At 41.5% G+C, this 16093-nt stretch overlaps 1 protein-coding gene across 1 annotated transcript in view; it reads right to left on the bottom strand.

Moving 5' to 3' along the window:
* Positions 1-8966, bottom strand: part of pde4a (phosphodiesterase 4A, cAMP-specific) — a 64043-nt gene extending 55077 nt beyond the window's left edge. The window contains exon 1 of the mRNA XM_053492177.1: positions 8297-8966. Coding sequence (XP_053348152.1) covers positions 8297-8589 — 293 coding nt within the window. The 5' untranslated portion in view covers positions 8590-8966. The remainder of the gene's footprint in view (positions 1-8296) is intronic.
* Positions 8967-16093: the final 7127 nt, after the last annotated feature.

The following is a 16093-nucleotide window of genomic DNA, read 5'->3' as shown; positions in this document are numbered from 1 at the left end:
AGCCTTTTTCTTTTTTTTTTAAATACCGGTAAGTTTCCAGATTGCACTGGGGCAAAGGCCATGAATAATTACCTCGCTACACATGTACATACACACTGCATAAAACATACACAAATACAAAGAAGGCTGTATAATCTGTTTAATAAATGTCTAGTGTAGTAAACGATTTCACAGCTTTTATAATGTTCACAAGTGCAGGATGTACACAGCTCCGCATCGCTTGTGATCTGCAGCACCTGGACTGACTGCATCATGTATGTGCATGGAACATTAAAAAAAGAAAAAATATGTCACTATGTAGACTTGATTCCTGTTTCACAGACCCATGTAGACCGCACAAACATTCATACATCACACCTTTACATTATTATTCACACTTTACGTACACAGCTTGGCTGGAAAAAAACTAAATCGCTGTTCCAAAAGTGTCAGATTACAGTAAAAAAATAAAATGAAAAAAAAAAAAGAGTAGATATCAGAGCTATGATTAATAGTGAAAGTTTACATACACACACACACACACACACACACACAATGTGATGAGAATTCACAGGATTGGGACTAAACAGCTGTGTGTCCATAAGAAAAACACACTTCAGTTTTCTAGGGAGCATAAAGACTGAACTTTAAAGCAATGGGGAAAAAAAGTCATGTGACCTGATGAATCCAGACTGATCCTATTCCAGAGTGATGGGCATGTCAGGGTAAGAAGTGAAGGACATGAAGCGATGCTCCCATCATGCATAGTGTCCACTGTACAAGCCTCTGGAGACAGTGTTATGATCTGGGGTTGATCAGTTACTCAGGTCTAGACTCAGACGGTTAAAGAGCGGATCTTGAATCATTTTTACAAATGACCTGGACACCACTGTGGCTCCTTGTTTTGCTTGAGAGTCACCGACCAAACTCCCTGTGCATGGGGAGTGATAATAAAAATAATAAAGTTCATGACCAAACCAAGCTTTAGTGTCTTTAAAAGCTGGAACAAGCTGACAGCCCCAAATATGAATCGTTTTGTTTTAAATTAAAGGTAACAATGAAATGAAAGTAAATGAATTCAAAGGAAGCCCACAGTATAATTGAATGTAAGGAGTCGGATTTAAAATCTCATCATGTGTAACCGTGGCACGAAGCGGAAAATGATTGTCGCCACCTCTAATAACAGGTTTCATCTCCCCTCGGGCGGTGCGGTCCCACATGTGTACGGTTAGGTCAGGATATGACCTAAGAAATGAGAAAATGCCGTACTCAGGCATAGAGCGGGTCCTGAAGGAGAGATGCCATGTCAGATTTGTTGACCTTTAAGCTCGGTCGATGATATCACCTTACAGATGTTACAGCACAAAGACAGCTTAACCATCATCCCCCACACGGTCACACACTGCTCACACACTCCGGAGCTGGGAAGGACGTGACAAAGCCTCCGCTACGTTCCATAATGTCCTTTGTGTATTGGTGTCCATGCTCGGCAATAAGCTGCGTGCCGTTATTAATGAGCTTACTGAGCTTACTGAGCAGTCGCGATATCAGTCATTTTATCTGTCACGCTCATTGTAGCACGTTCAGTAGGAATATCTCACAGCCTGCAGCTACTCCATTGTGCATGTGTGTGTGTGTTGTTTGCACCATTGTTAGCCTGCTCTTGACATTTTTGTGCAATGTTGGCTTTTGTATAGTGACTTTGCACAGCTGACATCACGGCAGATCTTTGTTCTAAAGCCCAGCCTTCTATTGTCTAACCCAGCCTTTAGATGCGTGAGCTCTACATTATGTTCGCTCTCTATAGCGGAGTGAATCTAAAGAGCGCAGCATGGCCGGTATGCTGTGCGCTGGTGTATAGCGTGTATACCACGGTATGTGGATGAGTCTAATCTCTGTGGACTTTGTATTGTATACGTGCCTGCTGAGGGAGCGAGGCCTCTCTCTATCTGTACTTATCTTTACTGAAAGCTGCAGGTCCGGAGTGATGGTTGACAGCAGGAGCGTCTCAAAAAGCCATAAATGTCAATGTTTGCAGATTACTGGTTGCACTGGGACACGCACTTATTCAACCGAGTGCAATTTGAAGCTTGTGTCTTTGGAGCAAAGTACTGATGTGGACACTGAGGCAGACTTTGGACCTGTATCTTCATCTGCACTGTCATTAATAAAAGAAACACTGCTTTAACTTCCAATGCTTTTGCTCCTTCTCTCTGTCCTTCTCTCTGTCCTTCACTCTGTCCTTCACTCTCATCTCACCTTGTTCTCAGTCACTCTGTTCTTATCCTTCCCCCACTATCTTCCCTTTATTCCTTCTGATTTCTTCCCCCTGTCCTTCTCCTTCACCTTTATAGTCCTTCACTCTGTTCTTCTCTGTTTCTTTGTTTCTCTTCTCCCTGTTCTTCTCCTCCTCTCTGTCGTCCTCTTCTTTTTCTTCTTTTTCTTTTCCCTGCTTCTCTCCTTCTCGCCATTCTTTCTTTTCCTTCTACTTCATATTAGTAATCTCACGCACCTGTATTTAAACTATTCATTTGGAAACAATAATTCCAGTTGTGTGATTTTGTTTATATTTATGTTCATGTTATTATTTCATGCTGGTTAGAGATCAGTATCAACACAATCTCCTTTTTATTTGGAAATGTAATATTCTCGGCATAATAAATTCAGCAGTTATTGTTGTGATGTAAACCTGGGTTAAACCCCAAATACACCACTGTAGTCTGAATAAAAGTCTGAGTGATCAGTAGCTCAACAGTAAAAGACCTGGGCGTAATATTAGACAGTAACTTGTCCTTTAAAAAATCATATTTCCAATATCACAAAAACAGCCTTTTTCCATCTTAGAAATATTGCCAAACTTAGGAGCATCTTATCCGTATCTGATGCAGAAAAGCTAGTTAATGCATTCATGACCTCCAGACTGGACTATTGTAATGCATTACTAGGTGGTTGTACTGTATCCTCAATAAACAAGCTTCAGTTAGTCCAAAATGCAGCCACCAGGGTTCTCACTAGATCCAGAAAATACGATCATATAGCCCCAATGTTAGCATCCCTGCATTGGCTACCTGTTCAGTTTAATTACAAAATATTATTACTTACACACAAGGCTTTAAATGGTTTAGCTCCCACGTACCTAACCAGTCTTCTGATACGCTATAATCCACCACGCTCCTTAAGATCACAAAACTCTGGACTTCTGGTAATTCCCAGAATTTCAAAAGGGGGTAGGGCTTTTTCATATTTAGCAACAAAGCTTTGGAATAGCCTTCCAGACAGTGTTCGGGGCTCAGACACAGTTTCCCAGCTTAAACGTAGACTCAAGACACATTTCTTTAATCTGGCATATACGTCTAACTCATCACATAACCTCATACTCCAGTACATCTATCCTGAATGGCAACTACGCTAACTCTCTCCTTCTGTTCTCTATTTTTCTACCCATCCCGAGGCATCTGGAGATTGTGCCAGCTTCAGTAGACAGGCCAACCCGGCAAGGTTCCTGAGGCATTCAGAGAAGGACCAGCTCCAGCTGGATTCTGCTTTATGATGGTTGGAGCTACACATGCTGCTCCTGTGCTCCCAGTGACCCAGATCCCATCTGCACCTACTGACTCGCCCCTATGCTGAACTGGACTTCATGTTAATTTAAAGAACTTCTGTTATATTGATACCTGCATAACACACATGATGTTATATCATTTCTATCTGTTATCACCCAAATGAGGATGGGTTTCCTGTTGAGTCTGGTTCTTCTCAAGGTTTCTTCCTATTGCCATCTCAGGGAGGTTTTCCTTGCCACTGTCGCCGTCACCTTTGGCTTGCTCATCTGAGACATTTCATTCATCATTCATTCATTTATCTCATTATTATCTAGACACATTTTTCTCACACATACACAATTTATTTATTATTTTTTTTATGAATTTCTTTCATTTTTGTGAAACTGCTTTGAGACAATGACCATTGTTAAAAGCGCTATATAAATAAAATTGAATTGAATTGAATTAAATCAGTTTCTATGCAGACTCAGTCGTAGTGAACGTCCAGTCCAGGACGTCTCCTATTAACCTACACGTCTTTAAAACCTGTTAAGTTTTTTTCGGCTACCCACGCTCTAATGCCAAGTCCTTCTATGTGCTGTGAGGAGAAGTACTTGGATCTTGACACACTTCGTTTGTTGGCATGTCGCTGGGTCTGTTCTGCTCTCACCATTTTCTCCTCATTTAAAAAGAAGAAATAAAAATAACGAGCCAGTTGCACTCTCGCTGGGACTCAGACAGCGCACGGCACAGCTAGCATCTGAAAATAAATCCTCTGCGCTCCTGAATGCTGCCTTGGCCAGGTTCACCGCTCGGGGGCTGCTATAAATACAACAGAAATTACTAACTGAGAAACAAACACCTCTGATGGAAACCGAATGAAACAGGAGGAAGTTTGAGCCCCAGCTGACCAAATGACATCATGGACCTCTAGAATTTAATTGGAATCTGTCACCACTTTTCCACTGAACACACACACACACACACACACAGACTGTACACTATTTACTGCTCAGACTATGCCCCTGTAACCTCCTTAGTCCCCTTTCACATCTGGGAGGAACCATATGCTCCTGAGACTGGCCGAGGGCCGCTGGGGCTCCGTGTCCGGGACACACTTGGTCTTACTAAAGAGCGCTTAAAACCCTGCTAGAAGTCATCAGATGCTATGAAAGACTAATTTGCTTGTTCACTGTGACCACTGGAATAAAACATTACTAATTAGGGTACCTGATGTGCTGTAGTAAGAGAAACGACTTAAAATAGAAGCGGATAAAGGAGACAATAATTAGTGCAAAAAATATCATCACAACATAAAGTAGTCTTATAGAAGGAAGTCATATTTTATCCTGACATCATTTTATACATTTACAAGATATTACAGACTCAGAAAAGAAGCAGTGATGGTCAGGAAACAGTGACCGATTAACCTAGTGGGGTTTTATTCATCCATCCACCGGAGCAGGTGGGTAAGGTGTTCGACTATGGTTCGGAAGGTGCCACGTTCAAACCCAGCACAACCAAACTGCTCATGTTGGGCCCTTGAGCAAGGCCCTTAACCTTCAACCGCTCAAAAGTATAAGATGAAAATGTAAGTCTCTCTGGATAAGGGCGTTTGGAAAATGCCATAAATGTGACAAATCACTCAGTCAGTGTGTGTGTGTGTGTGTGTGTGAGAGAGAGAGATAGAGAGAGAGAGAGCGGCATGCCCACAGCTCTGATTGTTTCAGATTGGTGTGTATCAGCCCTCCTGATTGCACTGGGACTAGACTGAGGCTTTTGTTTCCATCAGAATTAAAAAAAATCACCTTCAAATACACCTTCGTTCAAGGCGATGAAGATAATCCTGTTATCTCCAACAAATTAAAAGTGTTTTTCCCTTTTTACGTTTCGGCCTTGCCCTCGTGGGTCTGACAGAGCAGGAAATGAGCCATGCGAGTTGACTTTGGGGTGAGCAGATGTGTGAGAGGCGGCATTTTGAGCACTGTACGAGTGGCCCCGGGCTTCAGGCAGCAGATGACATGCGAGGAGGAGCGCTGATCTCGCCCTGCATGTTAGTCAGGCTCCTGTATGGGATCATCTCAATAAACAAGGGAGAAGATGGACGAAAAAATACAAATGCACAATGTAAGTTCTTCCTCCACCCACCCTGTACGTGAGCGTAGAGGTGACGGTGCTGATTAGCATCCTCTGCTATGCAGAACCCTCCAGTCACACACCCACACATGTACACTCAAACTCTGATGCTAAATACACGTTACATGTAAATGAAGACACACACACACACACACACACAGAGCAGAACAAAGGTGTGAGCACTGGCGGTGAAAAATCTTCCTTTGCTTTTTATTTTGAATTTCACAAGCGCACGACGGAACAGATCCTAATAAACTAGAAGATGTGTTATAGAGATGTGACGGATCCGTCAATCAAAGATGGCACCGCGAATCTGATACATGTCAGTCACTTATTCAAAATGATTACTTTCACTGAAACGTTGATGATGAAAATGGAAGTTCACATTCTGCTCCACTAGGTGGGCGTGTACTTTATTACTCAAGTGTCACATTTGTGGGTTTGTTCTTTACTTGAATAGAAGAGAAAAGCAGACTTTATACTCCTGATATATGTCGAAGCTGATGATTCTGAACATTTTAATAACTATATTTCAACATCCAGTTACATCCATCAAAGCAGGTTTCATTGATTTCACATTTAATCATCTTTGTGTAAGAACTGTGGGTTAATCTCAGCTTCTCTTCATGCAGACTCCTTCGTGTAGTGGGGAAATTAATAAATAAATAAATAGTACATTTTATATTCAATACATTCTGCTTCATTTTAATAAACACTTGATGTTTTATATATTGCTATATATTGTCATATATCACATATAAAGAAAGTCAATAAAGTGTCTGTACGTTGGTCAGAACTTACTCTTTCAATGATATCTTTACGTTTCATACACTGGAGGACCAGGAACCAGTCTCAGAAAAAACTCTGTATGTCTGTATGTCGGTCCACACAGATTTTTTCACAATATCTTCCAAAACTGTCTGGACAGAATTTGCTTTATATATATATATATAATATTATATTCAGATGTGGGAAAAAATCTAAATCAATTTAAAATTATTAAAGATAATTACCTGAGAGAACATTTTATCTAGAGGATATTTTTGCCCTTGGTACGATCATTTCTGTAACCTCCTGTTTTCGTTATAAACAAAACTAATAGAAAATGACGATTTTTTGCTTTGATGGTTTATTCAGAACAAAACACATTATCTAAGTTCCTGAGTGGGAATCTCTACCTGGGGGGAGTTAACGTTGGTTTTTGTTCCTAGTTAGAGGTTGAGATGAGGCCTTTAGTCAGGGTAGAAACCAGTTTACCAATCCAGAGATAAATAGTGCTTCTTTAGTTTACTCAGTAAACTTAGCGAAGGCAAACTCACTACCATTTCACACGGTTATGATACTTTTTAAGTGAACGCGCGCGCACACACACACACACACACACACACACACACACACACCACACACACCATATGGGTGTTCAGTGACTCGAGCAAAGCAGCTGCTGACATAACATTCTGCTTGTTGTAGCACACACACCACACAAACACACACACACTTACACACACACACGCAAGCGACTCCCTCCTCCTCCACTGGGCCGCCCACAGTAAGATCAGGGTAGGTTAATGTCACCAGGGCTGCACTGAAGCCTGAACTGTAACTGTGGCCTGCAGCCTGGAATATAAAACAGGACCCTGATGCCAGTCGGCCGGAGCTGGACACACTCCAGTGAGCCGGCTGTGTGTGCCGTCTGTGCCTGGGCACAACCTGGTAGGATGGAAGCCAGGTTTCATCAGGCACTTCACCTCCCCCTGGCCTCTCAGTGCTACTTTACTGCTGCTGTGCTTTATTACTGTATTACGCCCACTCTTTGCCTACAGCGGGTGTGTCTGTGGAGACAACAGCAACACACCAACAGAGGACACTACACCCACACTCATCCCATACAAAATCCATACAGTATGATATACTCGCTGGCTAATTAAATGCAGAAAGGCCGGAGAACTGAAGTTGGAGTTATTACAACAAATCACGAACCATGACTGAACGATTGATTGAAATAATGTTGCTGTGATACTTTTGGCTAACATCCATCATTCTGACCTCATGATCATTCAGTTTATCAAACATGTCAGGATTAAGATTAAGGTACAGGATACTACTAAAGTATACGTGAAATAAATCTTTATTGGAAAAATGAATTTGATTGCAGAAATGTCTAAAGCACATGCTGTAAACCCCTGTGTGTTTGTGCACAGAGACTCCGGAGCCTATTCCAGGAGATTTAGGGCAAGAGGCGCAGTACGCCCTGGATATACCAAGGAAATTTGGGAACATCAATTAGAACCTAGAGGAAACCCACCAAACACGGGAAGAACATGCAAACTCCAGGCACACAGACCGAACCCTCGATCCTAGAGGTGCAGGGTGACATACTAACCACTGTATTTTTACAAATGTGAATTAAGCATCCGATGAATCGATTTATTTATAAACCGACACTTGTGAAGAGTTGCAAATGTTAATCTGGATCTGTAGTGTCAGTCATCCCTCGCTCTCAGCGCGCGTCACTCTGGAGAGCTGTTCCGGCCCGTTACGCGTAACGCATCACTGGAGAACCCACACACGCGCTCACTGTTTAACCCTTAATACACACACACAAACACACATATACATATACACACACGTGAGCTTACCGTTTGTTCCCGGCACAGTTCCCGGTAGATGTGCCCGTGGTCCCCTGGAAGGAGGACGGCCAGGACATGCGGGACTTCTTTAGCCCGGGCCGGTCGCTCGTGTCCATGGCGTCCGCGCGCTCCATGTGCGGGTGATGGTGTCGGTCGGTGTCGGAGTATCCCCGGTGTTTGATCCGGATCGGGGTGCGCGGCTGTCTCCAGAGGTGCTGAGGCGGCTTCAGGGTCGCCTGTCCCTCCCGAGGCACGGGCAGAGACAGGGACAGGCTCTTCTTAGAGCACTGGGGCACCTCCATTATAGTGCAAAAATCTAACACAAGTGTTCTGATCAACCTCCAGTCCGCAGCAAAGCGATGCTTCAGGAGCAAATAATCTCCTGGGTCAAAAAATAAGAGTGTTTGCGGGGCATGGCTGGCTCTTCTCCATGTGTGTGTGTGTGCGTGTGTGTGTGTGTGTGCAGCAGTGAAATCTCAAGTCATCAAAAGTCCAAGGCAGTACGGATATGTGCGTTTATTCTCTTAAAGACAGTATGACATAATCACACAGTCTGATAAATGCTGAAAGTCATCACAGTGTAGGGACAACAGGTGAAGGCGCGCTGTGATCCTGCACATCTGCACATCTGCACATCTGTAAGTGCACGGAATTCAGGACTCGCGCAAAAACACGTCGCGTTCACCATTATACACGCACGCCCACACACACACACACACACACACACACGGTATTTCCGCACAAGTTTGTCTCCCGGTGCGACGAGTCGTGCATTTATGGCGCAGTTTGTTTATTGCTTTTTTGTGCTTTTTCTTCAGTCTTTTATTATTATTATTATTATTATTATTGCAGAATCTCAGTCAGAGCGCTCGCGCTGCTTCGCGTGCCTTTATTGCTGCTGTCTGTCTCGCTCCAGATCACTCCAGGTCGAGCCATGAATATTAGAATAATTCAGATTAATATAAAAAAGGAAAAAAATCATAAAGCGGTAATGATCAGAAGTGTCGCGCGCCGTCCGCGTGCTCTCCGTGCAGCTCCATGGGCGGAACGCTGCGCGCGCGCGGGTCTCTGCTCAGGATCGGCGCGCGAGGTGTTGTGCCGGGAGCGCAGCGCGCGCGCGTGGGATGAGACCGAGATCCATCAACGCCTTCCGGTGTGAGTGTGTGTTTATTATTTCATTTATTATTATTTCCGGTCTGTACGGTTTTTAAATAAACTCCACTTCCGCTATAAGGAGCTCGTGAAATGAATCATGATGCGCGCGGTCCTGCAGAGCCCTGATCCTCCTCGCGCTCTTACTGATCTGTGTGTGTGTGTGTGTGAGAGAGAGAGAGAGAGAGAGAGAGAGAGAGTCTGTATGTGTGTGTGTGTGTGTGTCTCCGCCTACTTGACTGACAGTGCGCGGTGGATCTCGGGTGGTGAGCTCCTCTCTCTAATTACAAATACAGTATAGTATGTGTTTATCTCAAAAAATATATATAAAGGTTTGTCTGTACATTAGTCAGAACTCACTCTTTCAATAATATATTACCGTTTCATACATTGGAGGAACAGAAATAAGTCTCAAAAAAAGTTCTGTCTAAATTTAATACTAACTAATATTAATTAGAAAAGATAAAGTGAATATTTTTACTGGGATTAGTTCATATTTTCACTTTGGCTGAAATAACAGCGCTGAAGTGGTATAAGTGAATTTTAACACGCTGGAGTCGTTTTAAGACAAAACTTCATCTTTATCCCATCTACTTTTTCCATTTCTCATCTGTGATTCACTCTCTGATTACCGAACAGGGAGTGTATTTGTCTGACCAACAAAGAAGGACAACTTAGTGTAAACAAGGCGTAAGATACTCAACCTTACAGAATGTGATTTCTTTGTATTAATAAGTTAGACAGAGAGTTCTGCTGTACAGAAAGACACACAGACATGTACGTGGGCTTCAACCTCAAATAATAATAATAATAATAATCACTGATTACAATAAAGATCAGCAGATTATTTTTAGATTTAACATTTTAACTATTTTCACAAACACTTTAACCATCAATGATGCGTACTTCAACTAGTACTGATGTATAATTACAAGCACTTGTAAATGTGAAAGGTGTTTATTGACATATACATTAAGTGGGTCCGGGTGGTTTACCGGCCAGGTTCGATTCCCATCTCAGTGTGCATGGAGTTTGCATGTTCTCTCTGTGTTTGGGGGGTTTTCTCTAGTTTATTCCCACAGCCCAAAGACATGCAGATTAGACTAATTGCCATTTAATTGTTTATTATGCGTTATTGCCTATAGGGTGTGAATGTGTGTGTGTGCCCTATGATGGATTGGCACCCTGCCCAGGGTGTACCCCGTCTTGTGCCCTAAGTCTCCTGGAATAGTTTCCAGGCCCCCTGCCACCATACAGGATAGCCCTGTAAAGAATGATAGAGAGTCTTATTATGATGTGAAAAAGTCTTCTTGTAATGTTTAAATCTAATAAATAAAATGCATATATAATGAATAAATTAATAAGATTGTAATAACAATAACGATACCAATAATAATAATTTTTTTTGTTACAATCATTAATTTATTGATTATATAACACTACTTATTTGATTTTTAATTAAAGATCATAAGAAGACTCTTTGATTTTTTCCTTTTTTAGTCTTCACCGGTCCAGTTTGGGTGATTTTGTGCCCACTACAGCATGAGGTTTCTGTTCTCGCCTGGCAGGAGCAGGCATGATGTTGTCTTTATCTGGTTTAGCTTATCCATCTCATGGATAGAGCAATGTTTTCATATTTTTTGCACATTAAGCTGCTTTTCTGCTTACCACCGTTGTCCTGATTAGATGAGTTACTGTATTCTTCCGGACTATTTTTCTCTGACCTCACTCATCAATGAGACGTTTCCACCTACAGAGCGGGTGTTTCTGTTGTCACTATGGGGAGCATTGTGGGTGAAAACTGCACCGCTGCTACGTGACTGGCTGATTGTGATGAATACATACATGTGCAGGTGTACAGGTGTTTCTAATAAAGTGGATAATGTGTGTGTGTGTGTGTGTGTGTGTGTGTATTTTATGGCATTGCTGTTGCTAGATGTGCAACATCATTTTTACTTCATCGATTAACCTACATTACTGTAAATGAAATTGTGGCATTTCTTTAGTGTAAGGTCAGTTATCATAATACTGAAATATTGAAATTGCTCCAGTAATAAATACACATAAAACTTTTTTTTCTGATCTATACCTGTAATTTGACTGGTTAACCATGAAATGATGACCTCCTTTGTGCCGCAGCTAGCTAATTGCTAGCTCGCTAGTCTACTAGACTAGTAACATCATCTTACATTTATAGTAATTTGTGCTAACTTGCAAGATTATAAAACATTTTTCACCTCAGCATGTTTGGCATGCAAAGTGAAGGAAAACATTATGTTTGCTCTGTCAGAGCAGTAAAGTATAACATTTTTTTTTTTTTTTTTTTTTTTTTTTTTACAGATACAGGCCTGAGGTGGTGTTGGTTCTCTTCTACTCTACTGATCTTGAAAACTTCATAAATTAATGATGGTAACAAAAAAATTATTATTAGTAGTAACATTTTGGACTAAAATCGCAGCGCAGCAGCAACAAGCAAACAACAGAGATTAGCATTAGTCATACCCGCTAGCTGGATAGCCTGAGACTGCATGCAGATAAGCCAGCAACAACGCGCATGGTTTATGAAGGGCTTAATTTTTATGACGTATGGAGGTTGGAAAAATATCTACTGACATTTTGGAAAGCATTTGTACCAAAATTATATTTAGCTGATAATGTCAGTTATGCCACTGGTTGCAGATTTATTTGTTTAAAAGTGACACTGCAGCTAATTATATAACGTTAGCAATGTGTCTGCAGAACAGACCGACCTGCCATTTAAATAACTTCGTCTCCACCTAGCCACTGATTCTTTAGTGAGACGACATTAGTTTCTGTCTCATGCTGTGAAAATTATAATACCGTTATATCAGCTGTTGGCTACTGAGTGGATTATAACAGCCTGACAGCCAGAAGGTTATACTTTGCCGTCAGATATTTAAATCTAAACATGCATCCTTTACTAGTCATGGAAAAGCACAGACTAAAATAACATTGTCTACAGAATATTATAGTGCTATAGCTTTGATACAGGACAGGTAAGTAACTGGCACATTCACACATACAGGCTGTATTTCTTTTTTTTAAACAAAACATCAAATTACCATCAAATTAAGAAGCATCACCTGAGGGAAAAACATTTCTGTATTGACCTTGGTGTTTACTCTTTCATCCTGGAATGACAGGATTAAATGGTGCCAAGTACAACAGTGTGACAGTGTGTTTTTTCACCCCATGACCCTGTAACTCTGGTCCAGTTGAAGTTCAGTGCTGCAATATTAATGCTGAAAATTCAGGCCCCTTAAGCTCTCTTTTTTGTAGAAGAGACCTAAGGGACACCCTCTGTCTGTCTGTCTGTTTGTCAGATAAACCGCATATTAAAGTATCAAGGCTGATGAGTTTGTTTTGCCAGAAGGTCACACAAGACACTTTTATCAGAGACTGTTTTCTCTTCTGCTATCATCAAACATTATTGAGTGCACTTTACTTCTCTCAACATGCTCAACCCAGAAAGGTGATCTACCCGTGTAGTGCCAAGAAATGTTGTTAATGTCAGCTCCTCCTATTCTAAAACGGCGGACCCAACATCCGGGAATGACGGGAACTAAATATTAATCCTTTACCCTTGTGTTGACATTGAAGAATGGGCCAGTGAATAAAATGCTGAGGGTGTTAGACTCTGTGCTAGTCATGCTTCTGTGTAAGCCAAATAAATAGGTTTGTAGCAAGAACTGTTCCATCTTTTAGTCACTGGGCTTTTACCAAAAAAGAAACAAAAGAGAGACAATACAAATAAACCAAACAGATCCTGTAAGCGAGTGCCGTGTTACTGAAGTCACAAAGCAGCAGTAGAGCTGAAGCAGAAGAGTTGCCAGTCCATTAACTGCTCATTCAACCCTTCCTCTCAAACTAATCTTAGATATCGTCTGTGTGTGTGTGAAGAAGTAAAGAGAGGTTTCTTGAAGGAGAGAAAACATCAAGCCTTCTGTGGTTTTCAGCAGGAACAAGCTAAGTGGCCTAATTGCACTTTAATAGGATTGGAGAACTTGTGAAAGCCTGGTTTTCTGATGGTCCTTGATGGAGCTGGAGACGGGGTCGAGTATCAGTGTAACCGCACGCCTGACCCGACCGAGTGACGCTGCAGGTCACTCGACACCATTATACATCTGATCTTATCGGCTTATAAGCCATTATCATATCACGGACACTGTGCCTGCATCGAGGCTTCTCAGTGTTTACTGTCAAGCCCTTGGAGTGTGGAATATCCAAAGCTCAGAAGATGATTCATAAAAGAATAAAATAAAATTTAACAAGAAGGACGAGAAATTCCGTCATTCTTTCGTGTCTCGTGAGAACGGCGTTGATGCTAACGTTGCTGTAAGCACTTTTTCTAATCAATTCAATTCAATTCAATTCAATTTTATTTGTATATTAATTTATATTTAATTTATATTTGTATTTTGTTTAACAATTGACATTGTCGCAAAGCAGCTTTACACAATCAAAAAAATTATTTAAGTTTGTATGAGATGTGAACATGTATGAATTAAAATTATAAGACCTGTCCCTGATGAACAAGCCGAGGACAAAGGCAACGATGAAAAGGAAAAACTCCCTGAGATGGTAATAGGAAGAATCCTTGAGAGGAACCAGACTCAACAGGAAACCTATCCTCGTCTGGGTGATAACAGATAGCAGGGATTGATCTGCAGTCTGTGTGTTAGGAGGATGGAAGCTCAGTATAACAGGAGATGTGTTTAGGTAAAAATTGAGTCCAGTTCGTTATTGGAGGCTCGGGTATACGGTAGGAAACTCCAGTCCTCAACAATCGAGTGACTGAAGTCACAAGTCCTCAGAGAACAGCTGTCTGCATCAGTCGAGGACAGGACCGTCTTTGTGAAAAAAGTGAAACCGTCCCCAGCCACCACACTATGCCAGGCAGACCACACGGGGCATCCATGCGACAAGATCTCCACCACAACCAGAAGCAGGACACCAGAACGAGTCAGACAGTGTCAAAGGGCAGAGAGGGTCTGGATCGCTGGCAGCTCAGGAGCGACATGTATAGCTTGACAGAGAGACAGGTAGAGGGAAAGAGAGAGTGGAGTAGAGAGAGAAGAGGAGAGAGCAGAAGAGAACAAGAGATAACAGTTAGGTATGGTCACAGTTAAACAATGTATAATATAAATGTACTATATTTCATGCAGAGTGAGAGCAGAGACTCCGGCAGGACAAACTATGACATCATAACTAAAAGGGAGAGCCAGAAGGAAACACAGACATGAGGGCTCCCTGAGATGTAAAGCGACCAATCACTTTACCATTAACAAACATGAGTGATCAATGAGAGTGGGGAGGACGGCATCTAAACATACCAGTTTACCATAATACTCTACGTCCATGAGTCCCCCAGATCTGCTTCTTTACCCAAGACAAATCTATTTATAAAAATGCTTGAATGCTTCATTGATCAATAGGTTTTTAGCCTAGACTTAAACACTGAGACTGTGTCCAAGTCCCGAACACTAGTTGGAAGGCTATTTCATAACTTTGGGGCTTTGTAAGAAAAAGCTCTGTCCCCTATTGTAGTTTTCATAATACGCGGTACTGACAAGCAGCCTGCATTCTTTGATGGAAGTAGGCGTGACGGATCGTAAGACACAAGCAGTTCACACCGATTCTGCAGCGCAAGACCATTTAACGTCAAAAGTAGTATTTTAAAATCGATGCAAAATTTTACAAGGAGCAAATGCAGTGTGGGTAAGTGTGCTGCATTCTGGACTAGCTGAAGCTTGTTTATGCACCTAGTTGAACAACCAGACAGGAAGGCGTTACAATAGTCCAATCTAGAGATGATAAAAGCATGAACTAGTTTTTCTGCATCGTTTAGTGACAATATATTTCCTATCTTGGCAATATTTCTGAGGTGAAAAAATGCTATGCTGGTAATATTATCTACATGTGCTTCAAATAAATGGCTGGGCTCTTTAATCACACCGAGGTTTTTCACTGTTGCACTTGTTGGAACAGAAAGGCCATCTAAAGTTACAGTGTGATCAGAAAGCTTGCTTCTAGCTGCTTGTGGTCCTATGATTAGAACTTCTATCTTATCAGGATTAAGCAAAAAGAAGTTAATTACCATCCAAGCTCAACTTTAGTAAGCTGGATTTTCTCATCTGATTTTGCTGACATGTATAACTGTGTGTCATCAGCATAACAATGAAAACTAATGCTTATGAATTATGTTGCCCTGAGGAAGCATGTAAAGAGAAAAAAGCAGTGGGCCTAAAACTGAACCCTGTGGAACACCAAAACTCCACTTTAGAACATGCAGAATGGTCACCATTTAAATCTACAAACTTGATAACGATCAGTCAAATAGGATCTGAGCTACGAGAGGGCCAGAGCTGACAAGGGTCAAGGTCTGTTTTTTAATTGGCAATTTAATAACTGCTAATTTAAAGGATTTGGTAACATACCCACTGCTAAGTGAAAAGCTAATTCTTTTCAACGGGAGTTCTGTTATGGCTGGTACGATCTGCTTGAGAAAATATGTCAGTATAAGATCTAAAACACAGGTTGACGATTTTGAAGAAGAGATGAGTAAAATTAGTTCATTCTCTTGAAGAAGAGTAAAGTATTCTAGGTTCTGATGTGATGTAGTTAGTTTATCAT

The sequence above is a fragment of the Clarias gariepinus genome, chromosome 3, assembly GCF_024256425.1.
Source record: "Clarias gariepinus isolate MV-2021 ecotype Netherlands chromosome 3, CGAR_prim_01v2, whole genome shotgun sequence".
NCBI classification, from domain to species: Eukaryota; Metazoa; Chordata; class Actinopteri; order Siluriformes; family Clariidae; genus Clarias; species Clarias gariepinus.
The sequence above is the reverse complement of the archived record's forward strand: the minus strand, read 5'-3'. Positions and strand labels throughout refer to the sequence as shown.